Source organism: Takifugu rubripes, chromosome 2 (genome assembly GCF_901000725.2).
Source record: "Takifugu rubripes chromosome 2, fTakRub1.2, whole genome shotgun sequence".
In the NCBI taxonomy this organism is placed as follows: Eukaryota; Metazoa; Chordata; class Actinopteri; order Tetraodontiformes; family Tetraodontidae; genus Takifugu; species Takifugu rubripes.
Window position 1 is genome coordinate 11815510 of NC_042286.1, and position 20315 is coordinate 11835824.

The following is a 20315-nucleotide window of genomic DNA, read 5'->3' on the forward strand; positions in this document are numbered from 1 at the left end:
GGGGGCCAGAAACATCTGTCCCGAAACACACAAATGGGGACAAAAATAGCTCAGAGACGTAACACTGACCACGAAGAGAGACGCTATTAGACTCTACAAGACCGCTCTAAACTCGTTCACCCAGTGGCCTGCCTCTCTCCTGTTGTGGCAAGTGTCTACTCGCACCCCTGCACTGACTGACAGGAAGTTGGTCCTAGCATCACAGGAAGTGCACATATAGGTGCGTTTTGAAGCCTCTTGCAGCGTACTGTGTGTTACTTGCAATGAAACCGCCTGAGCTGACTCAATTTCCATGAAAGCGTTTGACTTCAGACGCTGCAGGTTGAAATGTGGGCGCCTGAAGTGTTCTTGCGCTTTTCCACAATTTAGATTTTCCAAATCCGCTCAGCCGATTCCAACGATGCCGCGGGACTGCAACTGATTTTAGGTTTAAAGGGATGAGTGATGGCTGACCCCGCGGGGTCACCTGGGCCCGTCGAGCACCTTTGCAGCTCCGCTTTGGTGGGTTTCCCTGTGAGCTGACACCTCCCCCAAATGTAGTTTTAAATCACATTCTGTTACGCAGTTTGGGGACTGATACCATCGACGTGCAGATGGTTTTCCGACCCCTCCGCTGCCTCCCTCACACTGCAGGTGCTGGCCTACCTTCTGTTTCTCCTGACGCTCACCTCATGTGTGCCCTTTATTGTTGCTGTTAACAGATTCAGGCTGCCTCGATAGTAAAACAGCACTTTCTACTCCTACAGAATCACGTGTTATCATGTAGGGAAAGGTTCACATTGAATTCAAGGGGCATGAGAAAGTGTGTGGCATTTCATCGTAAAAGCATCCACTGAGGAGAAGCGCCTGGAGGCGGAATGCCTCAGTCCTGCATTTTCCATATGATCTCCATTTCCATTCTTGAGGCCGTCCACGTCCTTAAATGTGGAACAGTCCAGGAGGAGTTCTCATTTCACACAGTTGCCCTCTGCGCCGATGCGGGTCTGGTTTCATGTTCTGCTCCTCTCCGCCTCACAATGTCCGCCGCTCGGTGCAACCCTCCGGCTCCCCGTTCACATGTCTGGATATTACAGCAGGTCACGGAGGGAAAGAGGAGACTATTGTGCGGGGTGGCGTCGATGCGGCTTTGAAGGGATGACACGGGGGAAATGTGCCAGAGCATGTGCTCTGAGCAGCGATGAGAGTCCCACCCCAAACTGTTGCATTTATGTGCAAACATTCACACTTGTGCTAAATATGTTGTTTACAGGCCAGACTGGGTCTAACGCACATCCTTCATGTATTTATTTTACTCCTGCACACAAATACAAAAATGCACTTGGGCGATCACCATCTCCTAAAATGACCTAACGTGACCTTCTGCCCGGCGTGATCTGAAAGGACCAACTAAATGTCTGCTCACTGTGATGGAATGTGATCATGCATGAACGTGGCTGCAGGACTTAAGCGGAACCATTCATATCGTGTGAGTTGCTTTAACGCCTTATGCAACATCTGTAGTGAAACGATTCATTAATTAGTGATCAGAGCTGGAAAAATGGGCAATTTTAATCATCAAGAACCAAAATAAAACTCCTTATCCGGGTAAAGTACAGGGTAGTCAACATAGATGGTCAGCATCTGGAGAAAAGGGGGAGTGACAGTTATGGGGGAATGGCACATTTAATGCATCGCTTATTCGTTTAATGGGGAAAAATCTCAGCAGATTCTTAAAAAATAATCACGATTCAAGATGAAAATACAAGTTCAGAGCAGTTTTTTTTATTTTTAACCAATAGACAAAATACATAATATACAAAAATATACATTTCTGGATTTTTACTGCAGCACTCGACTCCTTCTTGTTAGTTTTCGTCTCTACCAGGGCTGCAGGGAGGCTTCTCTATTTCTGTCTGATTTGTGTCAAAGTGGAAAAAACCTCCTGTGTTCAAATGCTCCCAGACAGTCTTTAAATCACAACTACATACGATTGTGCATCACAAATCCATAATAATCGCCTGCGCTTCCTGATTTAACCTTTCACTGGCTGTTTGACACTGAAGAGCCGGGGTAGCCGGGACTCTCCTGGAGGAGATGTGCAGTGTGTTTCCCCACGTCTCCACACCAGGCAGTCCTGAAGAAGCTATTTTCATGTGAGGACACCAGGTCCAAACAGCCGCCCACAGGTGGACATGACCTCTGGCACCCGGGCAGGTCTAACACAAGGAAAAGCGCCTGGAGTTGATGTTCATCTTGGTGAGGCCCAGGTGTTTGAGTGGGGTGGACAGGGCGAAAGCTGCCTTCATGGGGATGTCGCACAGCAGATCCGACTCTTCCCCGCACTCCTCCAGCTCGTACGTGGCGTCGTCCAGCATCTCCTTGTGCCGGTGGCAAACCTGCTCCACCTTCAGCTGGTGGATCTCCCCGCGCAGGCGGATCAGCTGGCGGGCCAGGCGGTTATCCTGGACCTGCATCTCCCTCTGTGGATACAGGAATACGCGAAGGTGGGGAAACTTTGAAAAGTGCGTATCAGTAAAATGTACAGGGTTGTGTGTTTGACATCCCGCCCAGGTTTACGGGGAATGCGCGCACCACCACCCCTCCCTCACCAGCTCTTTCCTCAGATGCTCCAAAGCGTCGTCAATCGTGTTGAAGCCGCAGATGTTGCCCACCACCACGTCCGCGTCCTTGTTTCTCCGGGGAGCAGAGACCTGTCCGGAGTCCACACCGTTCTCGGTCCAGGGTCGACTCTGGAGCCGCTCCTGCCACTCCAGGTAGGAGGGTCTGCGCGTCTGCAGCTTCAGCTTCTCCGTGAGCGCTTTCAGGCTGTCCAGATCCTCCGTCTCTCCTTCTGAGGACTCGCCTCCAATCTCTTGAAAATACATCTGCGCGCAGGCGACCACTTCTTTGGGGAATCCGGCGTGAGGATCGGCTGCTTGGAGCGCAACAGGTCTCTTGCCTTCCTTTATATGCAGACAGGACCGCCCATTTCACACAGCCGGAAGCCGGATTGAGGAAGGATCGTTTCTTTCGAAGTTACTTAGAAGCAGCGAGGTCACTAGTTTCCCCTCATTATATCGACGACATAAAGGACCGTTTTTAGAATGATTGTAAAAATGAGTAAATCATTTTTTTTCAGGTTCAAGTTTGCTTGAGGCTTTTACTTAAAATAAACGTCGGGATTATGAATCTGCGACATTTTAATTCATTTTTCTTCTAATTTAAACTATACACAATTTTCTTTATATATACCACTGGCTTCTTTTCTCTATCCATTTAGTTTCAATGCCTATACTTCTTTAATTTGGTTATAATTGGGACCTAAGTAATAATTTTCATGCAAGTGTTGATTGATATGACAAATAAAGGACCTTAAACCTGGAGCCTTAAACGGGTGGATTGTTCTGTATCATATTGATACGACAAAAATTGCGTCAAAAGAATAATGTGGGGGGCAAAGATTCGTGTTATAGCTGATAAATGAGTTTTTATGTCGGCTAACATGCCGATTATTATCATTAAGTATGGGCGCATCATACCGAATTCACCCCACATCTCTGCTTCCACCTAGTGGCCATTTGTTATATGACACATCACATCACTTCTGGTTCCTCTTTTGTGCAGCGTTCAAAAACTTCGCCCTCCAACGCACGACACATGTCAGCCTCACAGGAAACTTGCACTTCCGTCTTCTGTGGCTCACGTTTACATTTCAGAACCCTTTCGTGCTGAGCCACATGTGTGGAAACAGGCGTAGTTCAACTATGCGCAGAAAAAAACGCCTACTTATAGACCCCTTATCAGCCGACAGAAAGAGCGCATCTGCAGTCGTACCCAGCCGAGAGGACGCACGGGGATCCCGCTTTCATTTTCTCACCAGACTCGAGGAAGTGATTTCAAGTCGGTAGCAGAAGTTCCGGAGGGAAGCCCAAAAGGAGGAATGGAGTTTTCTGAGCACATCAAGACGGCCAACGTGGAGGATGTTGTCCTCCAGCAGCCGCCGCACCCGCCTTGCAGAGGGACGCTATGTATCACCGGCCACCACCTGCTCTTCTCGGAGCGAGCGGAGGGCAGCTCCCGGCAGGTCCTGCTGCTCCTCAGAAACGTGGACGCCATCGAGAAAAGGTGAGAGGAGGAGAGCATCGCTGTCTCTTAAAGTTCCACTGCTTAACCTCAACAATGATAACGCCGCATAAATCAAATCAAGTCTGAAATGATGACGTTGTAAACGTGTAACTATTATAGGACTAATTGCTAAGATGATTCTGTCTCCACTCACCGTCTAATTTCTGTCTAATTATTCCTCAAACTCTCTGAACCAGTGTGGAAAACATCTGGGCCTATTCAGGCCTCTACTCTAACACAGCCCAGAGTGAAAGGTTGGACACCCTCATTGATGCTGCGGCTGCTGCTCAGTCCCATCTGCTAACAGCAGCTCTGTTTTCCTGCACACACTCACAGCGTGGGCTTGCTATACTAACGAAGGCTTTTTCATGAGCTATTTCAGTTTGGGATCGGGAAAAGTGAAAGAGAACGAAAAAACTTCCAGTTGCAGATGATTAATCCATGTTTATGTATCAATTTTCTGTCCCACTGTCCAGAATAACCTAAATACATTTAACCTACAGCAACCACATACCCGCCTTAACCTTGACTTTAAACCTAGAACAAAGACTCAAACAGCCATTTGTAGTTGGACACAGACACACACACACATGCACGCACACGCGCGCAGATTTGTTTTTCTGCTGCAAGTAAAAATTTCTGCCACGCTAAAGCACAAAACTGTCATTTTGCCCTCTTGCATTGTTTTCACAATTTGTGTGTGTGTGTGTGTGTGCGTGTGTGTATGTGTGTGTGTGTGTGTGTGTAGGCTATTGGGATCTTCCGGGACCATTAAGATTAAGTGTAAAGACCTCCAGGTTCTCCACCTTGACATCCCAGGCATGGAGCGGTGTCTCAACATCGCCCACTCTATTGAGGTACAATAACAGATCTAATTGTCCCCCTTTTTTACCCCCCCTTCCCCCCGTGTTTTATGGATTATTCACACCGATGTCTCTCTGTCCAGACCCTGTCCTCCCTGGACACCGTGTCAGAGATGTACCCGTTCTTTTACAGACCCTCCGGCCTCAGCCTGCAGGACCCGTGGGGCCTCTCATCCCCTGAAACCTTCTACAGCCAAATGAAGGAGCTTGTAAGCAACATCTAAACTTGTTTGTCTGCAGAGTCTGAGGGGCAACGTTCCTCCAATGATACGACATTCACACGGCAGGAAAACGCCTTGGAAACCTCAACATGGGGGTCAAGAGTCAGGATATCCTTATGGCTTAGCTTTCATTTGTTTTTCATTTTTGCAGAAGGTCCCGCTCACTGATTCTGTGTGTATTTAAAACACACACTCGCACCTTCCTGTGGGACTAGCATGTTGCTAGGGTGAGACCTTGGAGGCACCATTGTTTGGCCTGTTTCGTAGGAACCATGTTCCAACATCTGTTGCCATGTCGCTGCCCTTTTACACAGAACCGCCTTTTATTTTATCAAAGATTTTCTTTGTACTTTCAAGCGCTGAGCAATAAATACGAGCTCAGATAAGTTTATGGCCTTAGAAAAACACCCAGCCAACCAATATTAACCACGCTTAAGCTAGAGGTTTCCCTTGTGAGTCAAGGTTTGCTTTATAGTTTAAGGACAACCCTCCAAAGCAGCAGCTGTCTCCTCTCCTGTGTGGCTGAATGTGTTCCGTCTGCAGCAGGACAGGTGGCGGCTGAGCACGGTCAACAGAGACTACTCGGTGTGTCCCTCCTACCCTCCAGCCGTCATCGTCCCCAAGGACGTGGACGACGAGATGCTGAGGAAGGTGGCCAAGTTCAGACAGGGGGGACGCTTCCCTGTCCTCTGCTATCATCACAGGAAGAACGGGACGGTCAGGTGCTTTCTATAAATTCATTTTAAATATGCGGTTCGCAAACTGAAGCGAGCCTCTGGTCCGACAGGTGATCGTGCGCAGCAGCCAGCCGCTGACCGGACCCAACAGGAGGCGCTGCGGAGAGGACGAACACCTCCTTCAATCGGTGCTCGACGGCGCCGACAGAGGCTACATTATCGACACGCGCTCCAGCCAGCAGGCCCAGCAGGCGCGGATGGCGGGCGGAGGGTTTGAATCCAAGTCATCCTACAGCTGCTGGAAGAGGCTCCACAGACCGATGGAAAAGTGAGTGAGTAGATTTGGAAGGGAGGGCCCGACTGGGCCGCTGCTCAGGCCTATTTGTGATGTCACACGCGTGCTCAGGGGTAAGGCGCTGCAGGAGAGCCTGATCAAGGTGGTGGAAGCCTGCGGAGACGGATCCCACAACGTGGACCGCTGGCTCAGCAAGCTGGAGAATTCACGGTGGCTAACTAACGTCCAGACCGCTCTGTCCACAGCTGGGCTGCTGGCAGAGTGTGTGGAGAGGTGAAAGACAAGCAAACAAACAAACAAAGACTCCTTCTGCTAAAAAAAACCAAGTTGGGAGACCCTGAAGCTTGTTTTTTTTTTTACAGAGACGGTCATTCAGTTCTGATTCACGGCTCCGATGGGACAGACTCCACCTTGGTCATCAGCACTCTGGCCCAGCTCATCATGGACCCATGCTGTCGCACTCTGGAAGGCTTCCTGGCGCTGGTGGAGAGGGAGTGGATACAGGTGATGCACGTGTCCATGCCTGGAAGCCTGGATCGTGTCCCCAAATCTGAAAACATTTAAAGACGCTGCTCAGCCATTTCTATGGCGGTGTTGCCTCACAGTCTGACCCAATCAGGAAACAGCGCTTTCCTGTCTTCTGCTGTGGAGTTTGCATGACTTGCATGAAGCTGCACGTAGGTCTAAAACTGCGTTTCCCCAGGCAGGACACCCGTTCCAGCGGCGATGTGCTCATTCGGCCTACTCCCACGCCCGCATCCAGCAAGAATCCCCGTCCTTCCTGCTCCTGCTGGACTGTGTCTGGCAGCTATGGCACCAGTTCCCCCTGGCTCTGGGCTTCTCCGAGGCGCTGCTGCTGAAGCTGGCCAACGAGGCCTATGCGTCCAACTATGGCACCTTCCTTTGCAACAGACACCAGGAGCGGTGAGTTCACCGGCTCAGGACCCAGACTCAGAACCTGACCTGACCTGTCGTTCTGATTCACCCTTCCACTCAGATGTGCCCTGGGGGTGATGGAGAACACCCACTGCTTGTTCCAAGCCCTGCTGAAGCCCACAGAGAGGGAGACCTACTCCAACCCGCTGTATGAGCGTACTGAGCTAGCGATCTGGCCCTCGGTGCACCCTCAGTCCCTGCAGCTTTGGAGAGGTAAAGAGTGATCGTGTAAGCGAGCTGGAGTCACCGCGTGGGCTTCCGGTGGCGTGCTGAATGATGTCCGCATATATTTTTGTGAATGTTTTTCCTCAGATGTGTTTCCATCATCACATCAGATGCACCTAGATGAACTGCAGCCACTCACTGACTCTTTAAGGTTATGGTTTAGAACTGCGTAGACGAGGGGAAAGTGCGCAGCTAATGCTAAGTGTTCGGCGCACGTCCTCAGCCATGCAAGCGGATGCAGTCTCCACACACAAAACCACACTCTGAGAACGTACTACAGGTCATTTGATGAAACCCCAGCTGATGTAACAGCAAAACACTTAGTTGGAAAGTGTTTCGAAATAATGCTTAAATGTTGCAGTGATGGGTGTGAAGCCAACAGGTAGTGGGTTTCTTGTGCAACTCTACAGTTGTTGCCTGTCGAGGTTGAGTCACATGTGAATTTGTAGAATTGCGCCATTGATTCTGAAACCTGCTTCTTCCTCTGCTCTCGAGGCTTCTTCCTCAGGTGGACGGAGGAGGCTCGCCACCTGGAACAGGCTCAGGAGGAAATAAGGAACATGGTCCTCGCCTGGGGGAAGCTGGCACTCAGCTGACATCCGCTCGGCCCGTGAGCAGGAAGTTTTACAGCGTTCCAAACAGCAGTATTTAATTGTAAAAAATCTCAAAATGGAACAGTGGTTGTTTATTTTCACCACCTCCAGTGTCTTTAAAACGGATCGTTTGCCATAACCTTTCGTTTTTAAGGCTTATTGTAAAGTTGTGTTGCGCGGAGCTTTTTGTAACTCGCTCTAATTAATAAACACGAAGGGAAAGAAAATCCAACTATCTGACACTTATTTGATGATAAATATGTGTAGAGGATGGCAGGACATTGTCCCAGTCCTGTTAAGCTCAGCTAAACTGCCATCACAATGGAAATCCCTCTGCTAGTCAGCATGTTTGCGCACACGGAGCTTTGCAGGCTGGAGACTGTAGTTCTCTTCAATCAAGAGCCACAGGCCCCCCAGTGATTAAACAAAGTGGAGCAGAACAACAAAGCCCAGCACGAACCTCTACCTCGGCTTATTTACCCGGTGTTTACTGGGTGGATTAAAAGAGTGACTGCTGGGAAAACTTGACTTCCTCAATGCCTCGACGGCGCTCTCCTCGGATGTCAGATGTCTCCTTTCTTCTTTTATTCTAGTCGTTTTGGATGTTTTTCAGCAAAGTGACACCGGCTGGACCAAAACCCACCCGTCTGGGATTGGATTGGTCAGAACCCAGGTAAAAACCCGATTCTCGCTCCCCTCTTCGTACGCGTCCTGTTTTTAACGCTGCATGTTCACGGCTCGCCGATCAGGACCCGAGATTTCATCTGATCCCTTTGACACATTCCGACTTTCCTCCGGGCGGCTGGCGGACATGAGGCCACCGGCGTGCGTCCGCGCGGCGGCTGTGTTGGGCCTGTCTTGCCGGGGCTGTCTCAGGTTCGGCGGTTTCAGTTCTTGGCGCAGGCAGATGAGCAGGTGGAACGACCAGGAGAACTGCTGCCCACAGCCTCCTCAAGAAGCCCCCCGGATCCTCATCACAGGTACTTTCCTGGCTCTCTCCTGCTCACGTGCACTTTCTGCGTCCCGCGGCTTCCTTCCACGGTCGGGTTTTGCTCGAGTCGAGTTTTAAGCCGCTGTTCTGGAATTTCTAAAGGCTTTTTTTTTTTTTTTTAGGGCTTCATCTTTAATCATTTCCACTTTGCATCATAGTTTGGAAATTTAACGGAAGGCTATCAAAGCGTCAGAGGCATGAATGGAGCACGGCAGACACGTGCTATTGTTTTCGAGTTGTTTTCATTGTACATTTTTTGACTCACCACAAAAGGGGCGCACACAAGCAGGTTCCCGCTGGCATAAAAGAGCGGCTGAGGGGCTGCGGGGCAGAATAATGCCTGAGCCTTGCTGTCGGTGCCAGGATAAAGCTTTGGAGCAAACAAAGCAAGATGACGCGTGCGCGTGCCAGAACCGTGCCTTTCTTTTTCCACTCCTTTTTTTTGGGGGGGTGGGGGGGGTGGGGGGTGTTTTGACTGACTAAAAATCAGTGCCGGTCTCTGCAGGTGGCCTCGGGCAGTTAGGTGTGGGACTGGCGCAGATGCTGAGGTGAGACTGTGAAATCCTGGAATTCCAGGGACCTTGAAATCAAGCAAAAGTGTCACCTTATCTGTGATGATGCCTCAGGAAGCAGTACGGGACGGATAATGTGATCCTCTCCGACATCAAGAAGCCTTCGCCTGATGTTTATAAGAGCGGTATGAGACTTCTTTTGTTTTGTTTTTAATAAAAGGAACCTTCTAAATTGACTCCTCCTTCTCGCAGTTTTAAATTTCCCCTTCTTTGTCCATCAGGCCCGTTTGTTTACGCCGACGTGCTGGACTACAAACTTCTCCGGGAGCTGATCGTGAATAACCGCATCACTTGGCTGGTGCACTACAGCGCGCTGCTGAGCGCCGTGGGCGAGGCCAACGTGGCTTTGGCGCGCAAGATCAACATCACAGGTCTGCTGAATGCTGTGTGGAAGGCATGTTGAATCAACGCGCAGGGCCTTTTGTAGGATTTTAATGTTTACACTCCACTTTGAGGTTCTGTTGTCCATCTAGGCCTTCACAATGTGCTAGACTTGGCTCTGGAGAACTGCCTGCGCCTCTTTGTCCCCAGCACCATAGGAGCCTTTGGGCCATCTTCCCCACGTGACCCAGCCCCTGACCTCTGCGTGCAAAGGCCTCGAACTATCTACGGTGTGTCCAAAGTGCACGGAGAGCTGATGGGAGAGGTGAGACAGTCATCCGGGCTATTCACACATCCACAAGCCCTTCATGTACCCATGTCTCATTGGTCCTTGCCTGTTTCTTTTCAGTATCTCCATCATAAATATGGTCTTGACTTCCGTTGCCTACGTTACCCCGGTGTTATATCGGTCAACACAACTCCCGGAGGAGGAACCACAGGTGCTGCACCGATTCTTCACCCCACACGATTCGGCGCAACCAGCCCAATAGGAGCACTTTCCACCTTTGTCTCCACAGATTATGCAGTTCAGATCTTCCACGACGCTCTCAGCACGGGCCACCACGAGTGTTACCTGCGTCCCGAAACGCGCCTCCCCATGATGCACATCGCCGACTGCCACCGCGCCACGGTGGAGTTCATGCAGGCGCCGGAGTGCCAGCTGACGCTGCGGACCTACAACATTGCAGCCATGAGCTTCACGCCCGAGGAGGTGGCCCAAGAGATCCGCAAGCATCTGCCTCACCTCAAGGTCACCTACAATCCCGATGTAGTCCGCCAGAGCATTGGTGAGAGGCTGCACCAGCCATCCATCATCCATCTGTCTGTCTCTCTGTCTGTCCGTCCGTCCATCCGTCCATCCATCCATCCACCCATCTGTCCATCCATCCATCCTCTTTCACAGCAGACAGCTGGCCTGTGAGGTTCGATGACTCCAATGCCAGGAGAGACTGGGGATGGACGCCTGTGTTCGGCCTGGAGGAGCTGGTCACAGACATGCTGAACTCCATCCAGAGCAGGAGGGCAAAAGAAGGTTTGCCTGCCAGCTAGCAAAACTGCACCTTTGACTTTACCTTCGGCCTGCAGCCACCGGACAAACGTGTCCTTCACCCTCATGGACTGTCCTGTAGCTCTGGAACATCACCCCTCGGGGTTGTGAAGAAGCTTATTGATCTACAGGGCAACTCTCACCTGTGCATATTTTAGTATTTTCAGGGATTCTTTATTGACAAACCTTTGTCTTTGTTTTTTTTTTTTTTTAGCGTTCTTGACGGCGTCCTCACCATTTATTGCACATTGATATGTTCAGAATCGTGCAAATGTTGTGCTCATCGCTGTTTAGTCATAACAATATGGACCTGACACATTGTATTATCAAATCAGCGTTAAAAATGGAAAATTGGACAACACATAAAACTGACCTACCCTTGCTGTGGACTCTCGTAACAACACACCTTTATTTTACTCTTTGCCAGATGTGTGAGTTTGGTTATGAGTACAGAGGAAGCCTTTTTTTTTTTTTACTAGATCTGTGGTAACACATAAAAATAGGAAAGATGTGGATCTACTTATTAACAACAACAGGCATTGATGCTGTTGATGACAACAAACGTATCAAAGAATAGATTATTTTAAGCACCTTAATACTTCCATGTTTGTGGGGGGTTTTTAGATCAGTGATAGTGCTGCCAAAACTATTCAACATTAAGTCTGAAAAGGCTGATTGATCATTTTTGTCCTTTTTTTTTAGCAAACCTGTCCCTTTTGCTGCCTTTCTGTTGTGAATAAATTTTCTGTGAGCCTTGAAGATTTTGGAAGGAAATCCTCTATTCTGTCATTTTTTTTGGTTTAATATTAAATTGGTTACTAGTTGATTGATCATTGCTAAAATAATGGACAGATCTGTTGATTGTGTCCACGGTTTCGTCGCACCACCAATGTGAGGATTGCTCTAGCCTGTCAGAGGGATGAATTAAAAGTACCTTCACTTAAAAAGGTGCGTTTATTACATATAAGCTACACTGAAAAAGCTTTTCAAAGAAAACTTTTTTTTAATCAATCAGCTATTTTTTAGAAAATAATTTTCCTCACAATATCGACTGCTTTAGATATTAAACAATACCAAAACTGTTGATCTTCACGTTGATTTCAACATCCTGTCTTATTATTAATTCTGACGTTGAAGTCTTCAATGTGTTGTAAAAGTGTGAATTTTCAACACCCACTTGTACAGAATCCAATCACTCGCTTTCTGTACATATTTGGGTAAAATGTGGTTCATGGACACAGCAATTGAATTAGAAACCAAATCAACTGTGTGGAAGGCATGTTGAAGAATCCTCATGCTTGGCCGCATGAGGAAATCAAAAGAAGTTGACCCTTGACCTTTGGGAACACCTGTCTAATATATGATCTTACAGACAATCAAGCTCATCCAATTGATGTGGCCTGGCCGACACCACATCCTGAATCCTCCCGGATCAATGTATTACTGCTCAACGTCAACATTTACTTTCTTTTTGTCGCCTCGACCTGTAGATTGAAACGCTCTCCATTGTCAACCCCCGTTTCGGCCCATTAGCGCCACCTACTGGGTCGGAGTATGGACGTAATTCCCGTTTCTACCGCTAGAGGCGCACCCGTCATCCGGCTCTCGGTCTATTAAACGTCTTCAGTGTGAAACACGTCTTTCTGAGTAGTCACAGTTAATATTCATTTCTCCGAATATGGACGCGGGGTTTTTCCGCGTAAGTATTTAACATTATGCAGTATTGTCTTGCCGAAAACGTTAATGCAGCTAGACTCGATATTATGACATTTAAATGCAGAATCCTCCGCGGCGGATGAGGGCCTCGCATTCGGAAGCATACGGCGTGGGCTCCGTCTATCCTTTGATGAAACATTCGGCTCGTTTTGAGTTTCCTTGGTGTTGTTTTTAACCCAATATTACAAACTAGAGGTGCATGCTATTCTATAGATAAGTATGATGCAAAAGTTTCTCAAAATAAATCGCTATCTGACTTCAGATAGCAGTGGTTGCACTTCTCCCGCTAGTGGCAGGTTTGCTCGCCATGATAAAGATGGCGTCCAACGGAGCGTCTTCTTTTAAATCCGTGATCGCTATTTAGCCCGTTAAAGCTGGACTTGGTAATACCTAATGTTGATATATACTCGTGGAAGACTTCCCTGGTTTCTTTTGTACTGCAAGTGGTCAAATGTGACCTAGTAACGTGTTGGTAATAGTCCGCCCAGTTTCCTTAGCATTAGCTTACCTTGACTTGCGTCTCAGTTGACTCGCTGCGATCGGCATGATGAAGACGTCGTTTTTCCGAAATAAAGACAGATATTCGATGCAGAATTCCATTCTGTGTTGTAATTCGTTGTAATTTGTATGTTTGTCTTCAGGGCACTAGTGCGGAGCAAGACAACCGGTTCAGCAACAAGCAGAAGAAACTACTGAAACAACTGAAATTTGCAGAATGCCTGGACAAAAAGGTAAATCATTTGCTGCTTTGCCTAATTTACACGCTAGATTTTGACAGTTGCATGTTGCTTAAGCAGGACCAGACGTATTTGGACAATATCACAGTTCCATTTTGCCATTATGAAACCAGATATAATGCATTGGAGTGCATTGTTGTGTGTGCACCAGTGTTAAATGTGATACCCTTATTTGTGAAACCTGCCACTTTTTCAACACTGTAACACTAATATTTTACTCAACCTTTCTCTCTGCTTGTTCTGTGTTCAGGTTGACATGACCAAAGTGAACCTGGAAGTCATCAAACCTTGGATTACTAAGCGAGTGAATGACATTCTAGGCTTCGAGGATGATGTCGTTATAGAGTTTATATTTAACCAGCTTGAGGAGAAGGTAATGTCATATTTTTATTTATTTTTTTGTAGTGGGTTTTTTTTTGGTTTGGTTTTGGTTTTTCCCAGACGTGTCAGAACTTTGAGGCTATTACATAGGGAAGGGATACAAGCACAAAGTAGCACATCCTAGTCAAATTCAATGGGTAAAGTAACAATTGGTGTAAAGCAGAATGACATGATCATGTTTTGCTGTTATGTGACAACATGCCTTTATTCAGCAGCCTTCTAATGATGATGTGATTTATGATTTAAAAGGCCTCAACCAATATGGATGTTATACCTTGCAACAGAAGTATAGCACCAACATCTAATTAGCTCTCTCCTGAGCCCAAAGTCACTGAGCCCAACTCTGTCTTCATGATGCAGTGTGTGGTTTGAGGTGAGTTTGAAGCAGGGATCACCTATATCATTTTAGTGAGAGACACAACACCTGAGTCCTATTCTACATACAGTTGCCTATGTTGCATTGCATAGATCTGGAGTGCACCTTTAACATTGGTCAGCCTCCTCCTAGCATCATTAAAGTAGGATTGGAATGAGAGCGTTCATAAAAATGCGACTGCTTTTACCATCATTATGGACCCCCTGCTTGTATTCTTTAAAGAGAATTTTAAATGTTGCTAGTGTGTCCAACAGAAAATGGACACTGAAACTTGCTTTCGACCCTGTGACCATGCGCAGGGTGCTACTTAAACAGCCTCGGTGTATTTCCAATAGCAAGTGCCAGTGTTTTGATCCGTACCAGTAGTGTTGCGACATACTTGATGTCTTGCAGAATATATTTTCAGTTTGACTCGACCTTTAAAACTATTTTGATGAACAAATGAGGCTCGTGAGATGCTCTGCTGGTCCTGTTGACAATGAGTGATAATGTCTTGATGAGGATATTGATAAAATCTACAGTTGCATCTACTAAAACATTCCTTTTTGTTTCTAATCGTTTTCTCTAACTTCGTGTCAAACTACTTGACAGGCGGGTGATGGGTAATTCCCATCACACAGGATTGAGCTTGGAAAAAGATGGAACACAGGGTTTGATTAGGCAATGCTAATAGATGAATTCTTTTTTTAGAAATGTCAAATCAAATGCTGTTTCTGGGTGATATTTTTGATTCTGTCTTAGCCTTTTTAGGGTATTGGGAGGGCTGTTGAAGCTAAGTTTAAAGGGCACTGTTGTGTTATTTCTATAACCTTTTTGTATAACTGTGTACTCATTATTGCTTGTTCATCTCTTGCAATTTAGATAAATGATATAACATTAAGCTCATGGTGGTTGAGTCTCAAGCAGTAGGGAGGCGGAAGCAAGCCAAGGGAGCTCCGTGCCCACTGATCCCACGGGACTCACTGAAGACACCGGAACTGTACTTGCAGTGTTGGGTTTTAAAGCACTCTGTATTGTGGCTATTTGTTTAACTCCTGACGTTTGGACAACAAGGGGTGGGGTGGGACACAGCATTGGGCAGTTACTGGGATAGTACTGAGGAAATAATAGTTCTTGTTTAATAAGAGTTTTCTGATTGCATATTTGGGGAATAACAGTCACATTGATATCAGCTGCATGCAGGCTATATCTGTAGATATATCTCCCCCCACAAACTCGCACTCTCTTTTTGTTGTGGTTTTTTAATGAGGCTTTGCTAGGTTATTGGATCTAAGTATTCTTTTTAAAACAAAACAAGACCGTGTAACTACACAGTGACATGAATAGTTTAGCAAAGACTATAGCCTCTCCCCGTCATAGTTTCCATTCAATTAATGCTCATATGCTGCTTTTTCTCCCTTTTCCATGTGTGTGTTACAGCACCCAGATGCCAAGATGATGCAGATCAATCTGACGGGCTTCTTGAATGGCAAAAATGCTCGGGAGTTCTTGAAGGATCTGTGGCCCTTGTTGCTCAGTGCCCAGGAGAACATAGCAGGCATCCCTTCAGTTTTCCTGGAACAGAAGAAAGAGGAAATTAGACAAAGACAGGTTGGTAAAATGCTCATCGGTCTAATAACGTGCTGGAGTTAAACGTGTTTGTGAAGGACAAACGTCCCGTTTGTAGAGGTGCATCCTTGGAATCGATGAGTCTGTTTGTTTTTTCCTGTAAGATTGAACAGGAGAAGCTTGCGTCGCTGAAAAAGGTTGATGAAAGCAAGAAGGAAAAGGACACGAGAGAGAGGGCCCAGTCCAGGAGCCCAAGAAGGTAAAAAGACGGCACTTAAATGTGGATGTTTTCAAAGCCGGTCTTCAAATGCACTATTAAACAGCTCTTTCCCTTGTGTTCAGACGAAAGACAAAGTCACCATCTCCACGGCGACGGTCGCCAGCAAAGCGGGAAAGAAAGCGCAGCTTGTCACACTCTCCCAGGCGTAAACCCAGTCCAGCTGCAGCTGCTTCACCACCACCACTCATGCAGATGGCCACCAAACCAGTGGAGCAGTTGGTAGAGCCGGAAGTATCCGGGAGAGCCTCACCAGAACCAGTTATCCAAGACACTACCCGGTTTGTTACATACTTGACATCAAGTTTGGGGATTTGCCGTTCAGAAAAATACAAATGTTGAGGCTTTAATCTCTTCTGTTATGCCTGTAGTGACACAGTGGTTGAGGTGAAGAAAGTAGAAGCTTTAAATGAAGTCAAAGAAGCTTCTCCAGAGAAGCCGCAGAAGAAAGAAGAACCGCCGCGTTCCCGGGAAAAGGAGCGGGACGTCAGGAGAGAGAGGCCACACCACCGCTCTCGCTCTCATTCCCGCTCTCGCCGTCGACGGTCCCGTTCTAGGTAACATCCAGGCTTATTTATAAAATTAAAAATTCTGATCTACTCTGACTAATCCATCACTTTTCCAGGTCTTACTCTCCGAGAAGAAGACAGAGTCCGAGAAGGAGAATGTCTCCTCGTCGCAGGAGCCCCCCGAGACGTGGGCCAACGGCCTCTAGGAACAGACACAGACGTTCTCCTGTCCGCAGGTCGGTGGCACAACCGAAGACAATTACCTTTTACTGCTTGTGTAACGAGTAGGCCGTTTTCCAAATGTCTTTGTTTTTTTTTTTAGCATTTTTTTAATGCTTTTTTTTTTCTTTTACAAAAAAAGACTCATAATTTTCAATGATCAATGTAAATATAAAGTGAGTTATAGCTTTCACTGTTTTCAATTATTTTCTATAAATATTTTAAACACTGCAGCCAAATGAGTGAAAAGTATTGTTAGATTACGATGTCCTGTGTAGACTGTTTATGTAATTGATATTAAGAATGTCTTCATTGTCCAAACTATGAATTGCTGATGGTTCAAATTTGGATCATTAAATGTTTTTACATGATCTCTCCAGCAGGAGGCGCTCTCGCTCCGCCTCATCAAGTGGCAGCAGCTCCTCCGGCTCCCCCTCACCTAAAAAGGCAGTGAAACGCGTATCAAGCACACCACCTCGCAAACAGGGTCATCATCTTGAGGCCTCTGTGAGCCCTTCAGGCAAAGACAGGCGATCGCCTTCACCACGGGCCAGGAGGGGCCGAGCTTCTGCATCCCCCCCCAGATCATCTGGTAGGGTCATTACAATCTTTTTACTGCCCTATTGGCAAACATTTACACCAAACTTTAGAAAGTGCTTCATCTCAAAGATTTAGGGGATTTTTATTTATTTATTTTTTTGCTAAATTTTGTAAATTGGGGTTTTAGAATTGGTGTGAATTCATGGTGCAGAAGAATGTTTCTCATTAAAACAACCCAAAAACTTTTCATAGGTTTCAAGCGAAAACCAGAAAGGGGCGACTCTTCCTCTGATAACGTCAAGGCTCGACCTTCCGACGCATCCGAGTCTGGTAAAAAAAAAAAAAAACAACTTTCAAGTTGGCTTTTAAACAGTGCTAAATGGTCCTTTGATTGGAATCGTCATCGCCAGTTCCCGTAGCTCCGCTTTGCCTGGTTCTTCTGCCACTGATGGGAGACTTTTCATTTCAGATGAGGATAAAAACGGGAAAGGAGCAGCGACAGATTCGGTGCAGCAACGCCGCCAGTATCGCAGGCAGAATCAGGAGTCGTCCTCAGGTGGGAAGAATTGCATCGCCATCCCTTCCATACCCCAAACCTGCCATCGCCTAGACTACAGGCTCATCACATGCATCACCTTTTGATTATCCGTCTCTCTTTAGATACAGGATCATCCTCTTCTGAGGACGAGGCGCCCAGTAGGCCAAAATCTGGGCCAAGTGCCAGAAACGGAGAGGTCAGAAGGAGGCGTAGTCGTACGCCCTCCCCGCGGCGGCGCCATAGAGACGTCTCGCCTAGGTCAGTCGATCTACTTGGATGATTCGCCTCGCTGCTCTGCCACGGTGCCAGTTAAGCTCAAAACTCATCCTTCGGGGTTTGTGTTTCTAGGAAAAGGCGGTCACCTTCTCCTGGACGAAGGCGGCGCTCTCCTTCACCTCCACGCCGCCGCCGCTCTCCATCTCCGAGACGAAGGTATGGATACGTACATACATATATATATTCTCCAGCGGCGGGGATTCATTATAACAGCGCGTTCAAATCTGACCGAATCCGAATTGCAGGTCTCCGTCTCCGCCGCCCCGTCGTCGCTCTCCGTCACCGAGGCGATATTCTCCCCCCATCCAGCGTCGCTACAGCCCCTCCCCTCTGCCGCCACAGAAGCGGAGGTTGTCCAGCTCTCCCGTCAGGCGCTCCCCTCCCATGGCCAAGCGTCGGCCCTCCAGGTCTCCCAAGCGCCGGGGTTCTCCTCCTCAGAGAAGGCGCTCGCCTCCGTTCTCCCAGTCCCCACCCAGACACAGGAGGAGCCCGGTGGCTGCCCGGAGGAGCCGAGACACCCGATCCCCAGGCGCCGCCCCCAGCCGCCTCTCTCCTTCCCCCGCAAACCGCGGCCACGCTCTGAGGCGTTCCGCCAGTCCTCAAGGGCGTTTTGATTCCTCCGGCACGTCTCCGTTCAGCCAGAGGAGAAAATCTCCTCCCCACAGTGGCAAACCCATCCGCAGAGTGTCGCGAACCCCGGAGCCGCGCAGCAACCCCAGGTAAGCTCACCGGCGACGCTTTTAGCACACGTACTTTTCCAGAGTCGCTCTTGAATTTCCCCGTTCTTCCCTCTTCAGACAATCTCCAAGTCCTCAGCCCATGAGAACTGCTTCCTCTAGATCTGTCTCGCCTCCACCAGCCACTCTCAAACGTCCAACGGCTGCATCCGCCTCCCCGTCACCAACTCGCTCAACCAGCGCCTCTCCGCCGCCGCCGGCCAAAAAGGCCAGCAGTGGCTCAGGGAGTCGATCCCCAAGCAAGGTTAGATATTCCCAGTGTTCCCAGTGGGCGTCAGAAGTCCCTGGTTGTGTGGAACGTTTGTCAGCGGACCCTTCTTGTTGAGTTGCTCTCTCTCAGGCTGGGACGCCACTAACTAAAGGTTTGTTGTTCCAGACTTCGGACGTTGAGGGAGGCGGCAAGAAGAAGAAGAAGAAGAAGGAAAAGAAACACAAAAAAGACAAGAAGCATAAGAAGCACAAGAAGCATAAGAAAGAGAAGAGCGGAGGTGCCGCAGCTGGGGAAGGACAGGAAGTCCAGCCTGCGGAGGAGGACGGAGACTCAAGAAAGGTAGGTCAGAGGTCCTCTTTTAATCCTGAATCATCTGGACGGCGAACATTCACACCGGTGCTCATTGGCTGTTAATTCCGGTTTTGCAGGATTCTGAGAGCGAAGCGGACGATGGCTTGGACGATCTGGAGAAGCACCTGAGGGAAAAGGCTCTGCGTTCCATGAGAAAGGCCCAGCTGTCTCCATCCCAGATGTCCTGAAAACATTGTTTCCACATTAATGACCTGGTTCAGCTTTAGAATGTACAAATTGTTAGGTCTTTTTTTTTCTTCTTTTTTTAAGGAATTTGTTTGCTACATTCTGAAGGGTGTGTTAATTAGGTTTGTTCTTTGGTGTTTTCTGGAAACTGTAAAAACAACCTGCGTTATATCCATATTTTCCACATGTCGAGCAGGGTTCAGAGGTTTAAAGGTCTCTCCTAACAGCAGCTTCGTTTGAGAAAGGATCGCATGAGCAGTGATTGTCTCTAATGCATGAACATTATGGAAATACAGAGGAAAACAAGCACACCTGTTACCTTTTGAGTTCAAGCAGCCGTTTGAACTCCTGGCGGGCCGTAACGGTGTTTTCTCCCACGTCGTCGATAAATAGAGGTATTTGGCATTGTTTAACCTGCTGTTACTTGATTTGGACATTTTGTTTCCAAGACTGAAAAAAGATCTGATGTAACCCCATTTGCTTTTGCCCCCCTCTTTCCCACTCCAAAAAAAAAGAGACCCCAGTAAGATTTTACTTTGACAAATGTGCACCAAGCTAATCTCTGTGGAACTGCTATGATTTGTATTTAGTACCCCTGACTCTTGTCATACTGTCATCCTTTCGAATTAAAGTGTTTTATAGAATCTGCTTTGGACTGATTGTAAGTTGTTTGTCCTGGGGGGGGGCTGGCTGGACAGTTTTGGTAAAATGAAAAGCAAAGTAAAGACATTCAGACACGTTCGACCTTTGTTGGCTGCCCAGGTCCATTTAAAGATTCTAAATATCTAAGCTGAGATGGTTTTGAAG

General features: G+C 47.7%; 4 protein-coding genes across 8 annotated transcripts; 3 read left to right on the forward strand and 1 right to left on the reverse strand.

Moving 5' to 3' along the window:
* Window positions 1-1739: 1739 nt before the first annotated feature.
* fam167b (family with sequence similarity 167 member B) lies at window positions 1740-2942 on the reverse strand. Its single transcript, XM_003962546.3, has 2 exons — window positions 2589-2942; window positions 1740-2459 (listed from the first exon to the last, which is right to left on the reverse strand). The coding sequence occupies exons 1-2, from the start codon at window positions 2862-2864 to the stop codon at window positions 2196-2198; spliced, it is 540 nt and encodes a 179-aa protein (XP_003962595.1). The 5' UTR covers window positions 2865-2942; the 3' UTR covers window positions 1740-2195.
* A 254-nt stretch (window positions 2943-3196) lies between these two features.
* On the forward strand, window positions 3197-8587 carry LOC115246434 (myotubularin-related protein 9-like). 3 transcript variants are annotated; one of them, XM_029832924.1, is made up of 12 exons: window positions 3197-4104; window positions 4302-4358; window positions 4853-4961; window positions 5051-5176; window positions 5732-5905; window positions 5976-6193; window positions 6272-6433; window positions 6523-6664; window positions 6864-7084; window positions 7158-7309; window positions 7817-7931; window positions 8528-8587. In XM_029832924.1, exons 1-11 carry the CDS (start codon window positions 3920-3922, stop codon window positions 7915-7917), a joined length of 1647 nt encoding a protein of 548 aa, XP_029688784.1. In that variant the 5' UTR covers window positions 3197-3919; the 3' UTR covers window positions 7918-7931; window positions 8528-8587. The 3 variants fall into 3 exon arrangements, with proteins under 3 accessions (XP_029688784.1, XP_029688783.1, XP_029688785.1); XM_029832923.1 differs by lacking the exon at window positions 8528-8587 and having other exon boundaries at window positions 3200-4104; window positions 7817-8146; XM_029832925.1 differs by lacking the exons at window positions 4302-4358; window positions 8528-8587 and having other exon boundaries at window positions 3201-4104; window positions 7817-8146.
* Window positions 8300-11557, forward strand: tdh2 (L-threonine dehydrogenase 2). 2 transcript variants are annotated; one of them, XM_029832926.1, is made up of 9 exons: window positions 8300-8587; window positions 8664-8894; window positions 9411-9453; window positions 9532-9602; window positions 9699-9848; window positions 9933-10123; window positions 10208-10298; window positions 10377-10646; window positions 10763-11557. In XM_029832926.1, the coding sequence occupies exons 2-9, from the start codon at window positions 8726-8728 to the stop codon at window positions 10906-10908; spliced, it is 1131 nt and encodes a 376-aa protein (XP_029688786.1). In that variant the 5' UTR covers window positions 8300-8587; window positions 8664-8725; the 3' UTR covers window positions 10909-11557. The 2 variants fall into 2 exon arrangements, with proteins under 2 accessions (XP_029688786.1, XP_011614034.2); XM_011615732.2 differs by having other exon boundaries at window positions 9951-10123.
* A 906-nt stretch (window positions 11558-12463) lies between these two features.
* srrm1 (serine/arginine repetitive matrix 1) lies at window positions 12464-20157 on the forward strand. Of its 2 annotated transcripts, none has more exons than XM_011615704.2 (17): window positions 12464-12605; window positions 13264-13353; window positions 13610-13732; window positions 15536-15706; window positions 15829-15923; window positions 16007-16222; window positions 16313-16498; window positions 16567-16686; window positions 17050-17261; window positions 17462-17539; window positions 17679-17765; window positions 17870-18005; window positions 18096-18179; window positions 18269-18742; window positions 18821-19004; window positions 19137-19310; window positions 19400-20157. In XM_011615704.2, the coding sequence occupies exons 1-17, from the start codon at window positions 12585-12587 to the stop codon at window positions 19508-19510; spliced, it is 2562 nt and encodes an 853-aa protein (XP_011614006.1). In that variant the 5' UTR covers window positions 12464-12584; the 3' UTR covers window positions 19511-20157. The 2 variants fall into 2 exon arrangements, with proteins under 2 accessions (XP_011614006.1, XP_011614012.1); XM_011615710.2 differs by having other exon boundaries at window positions 17053-17261.
* The last annotated feature ends 158 nt before the right edge of the window (window positions 20158-20315 follow it).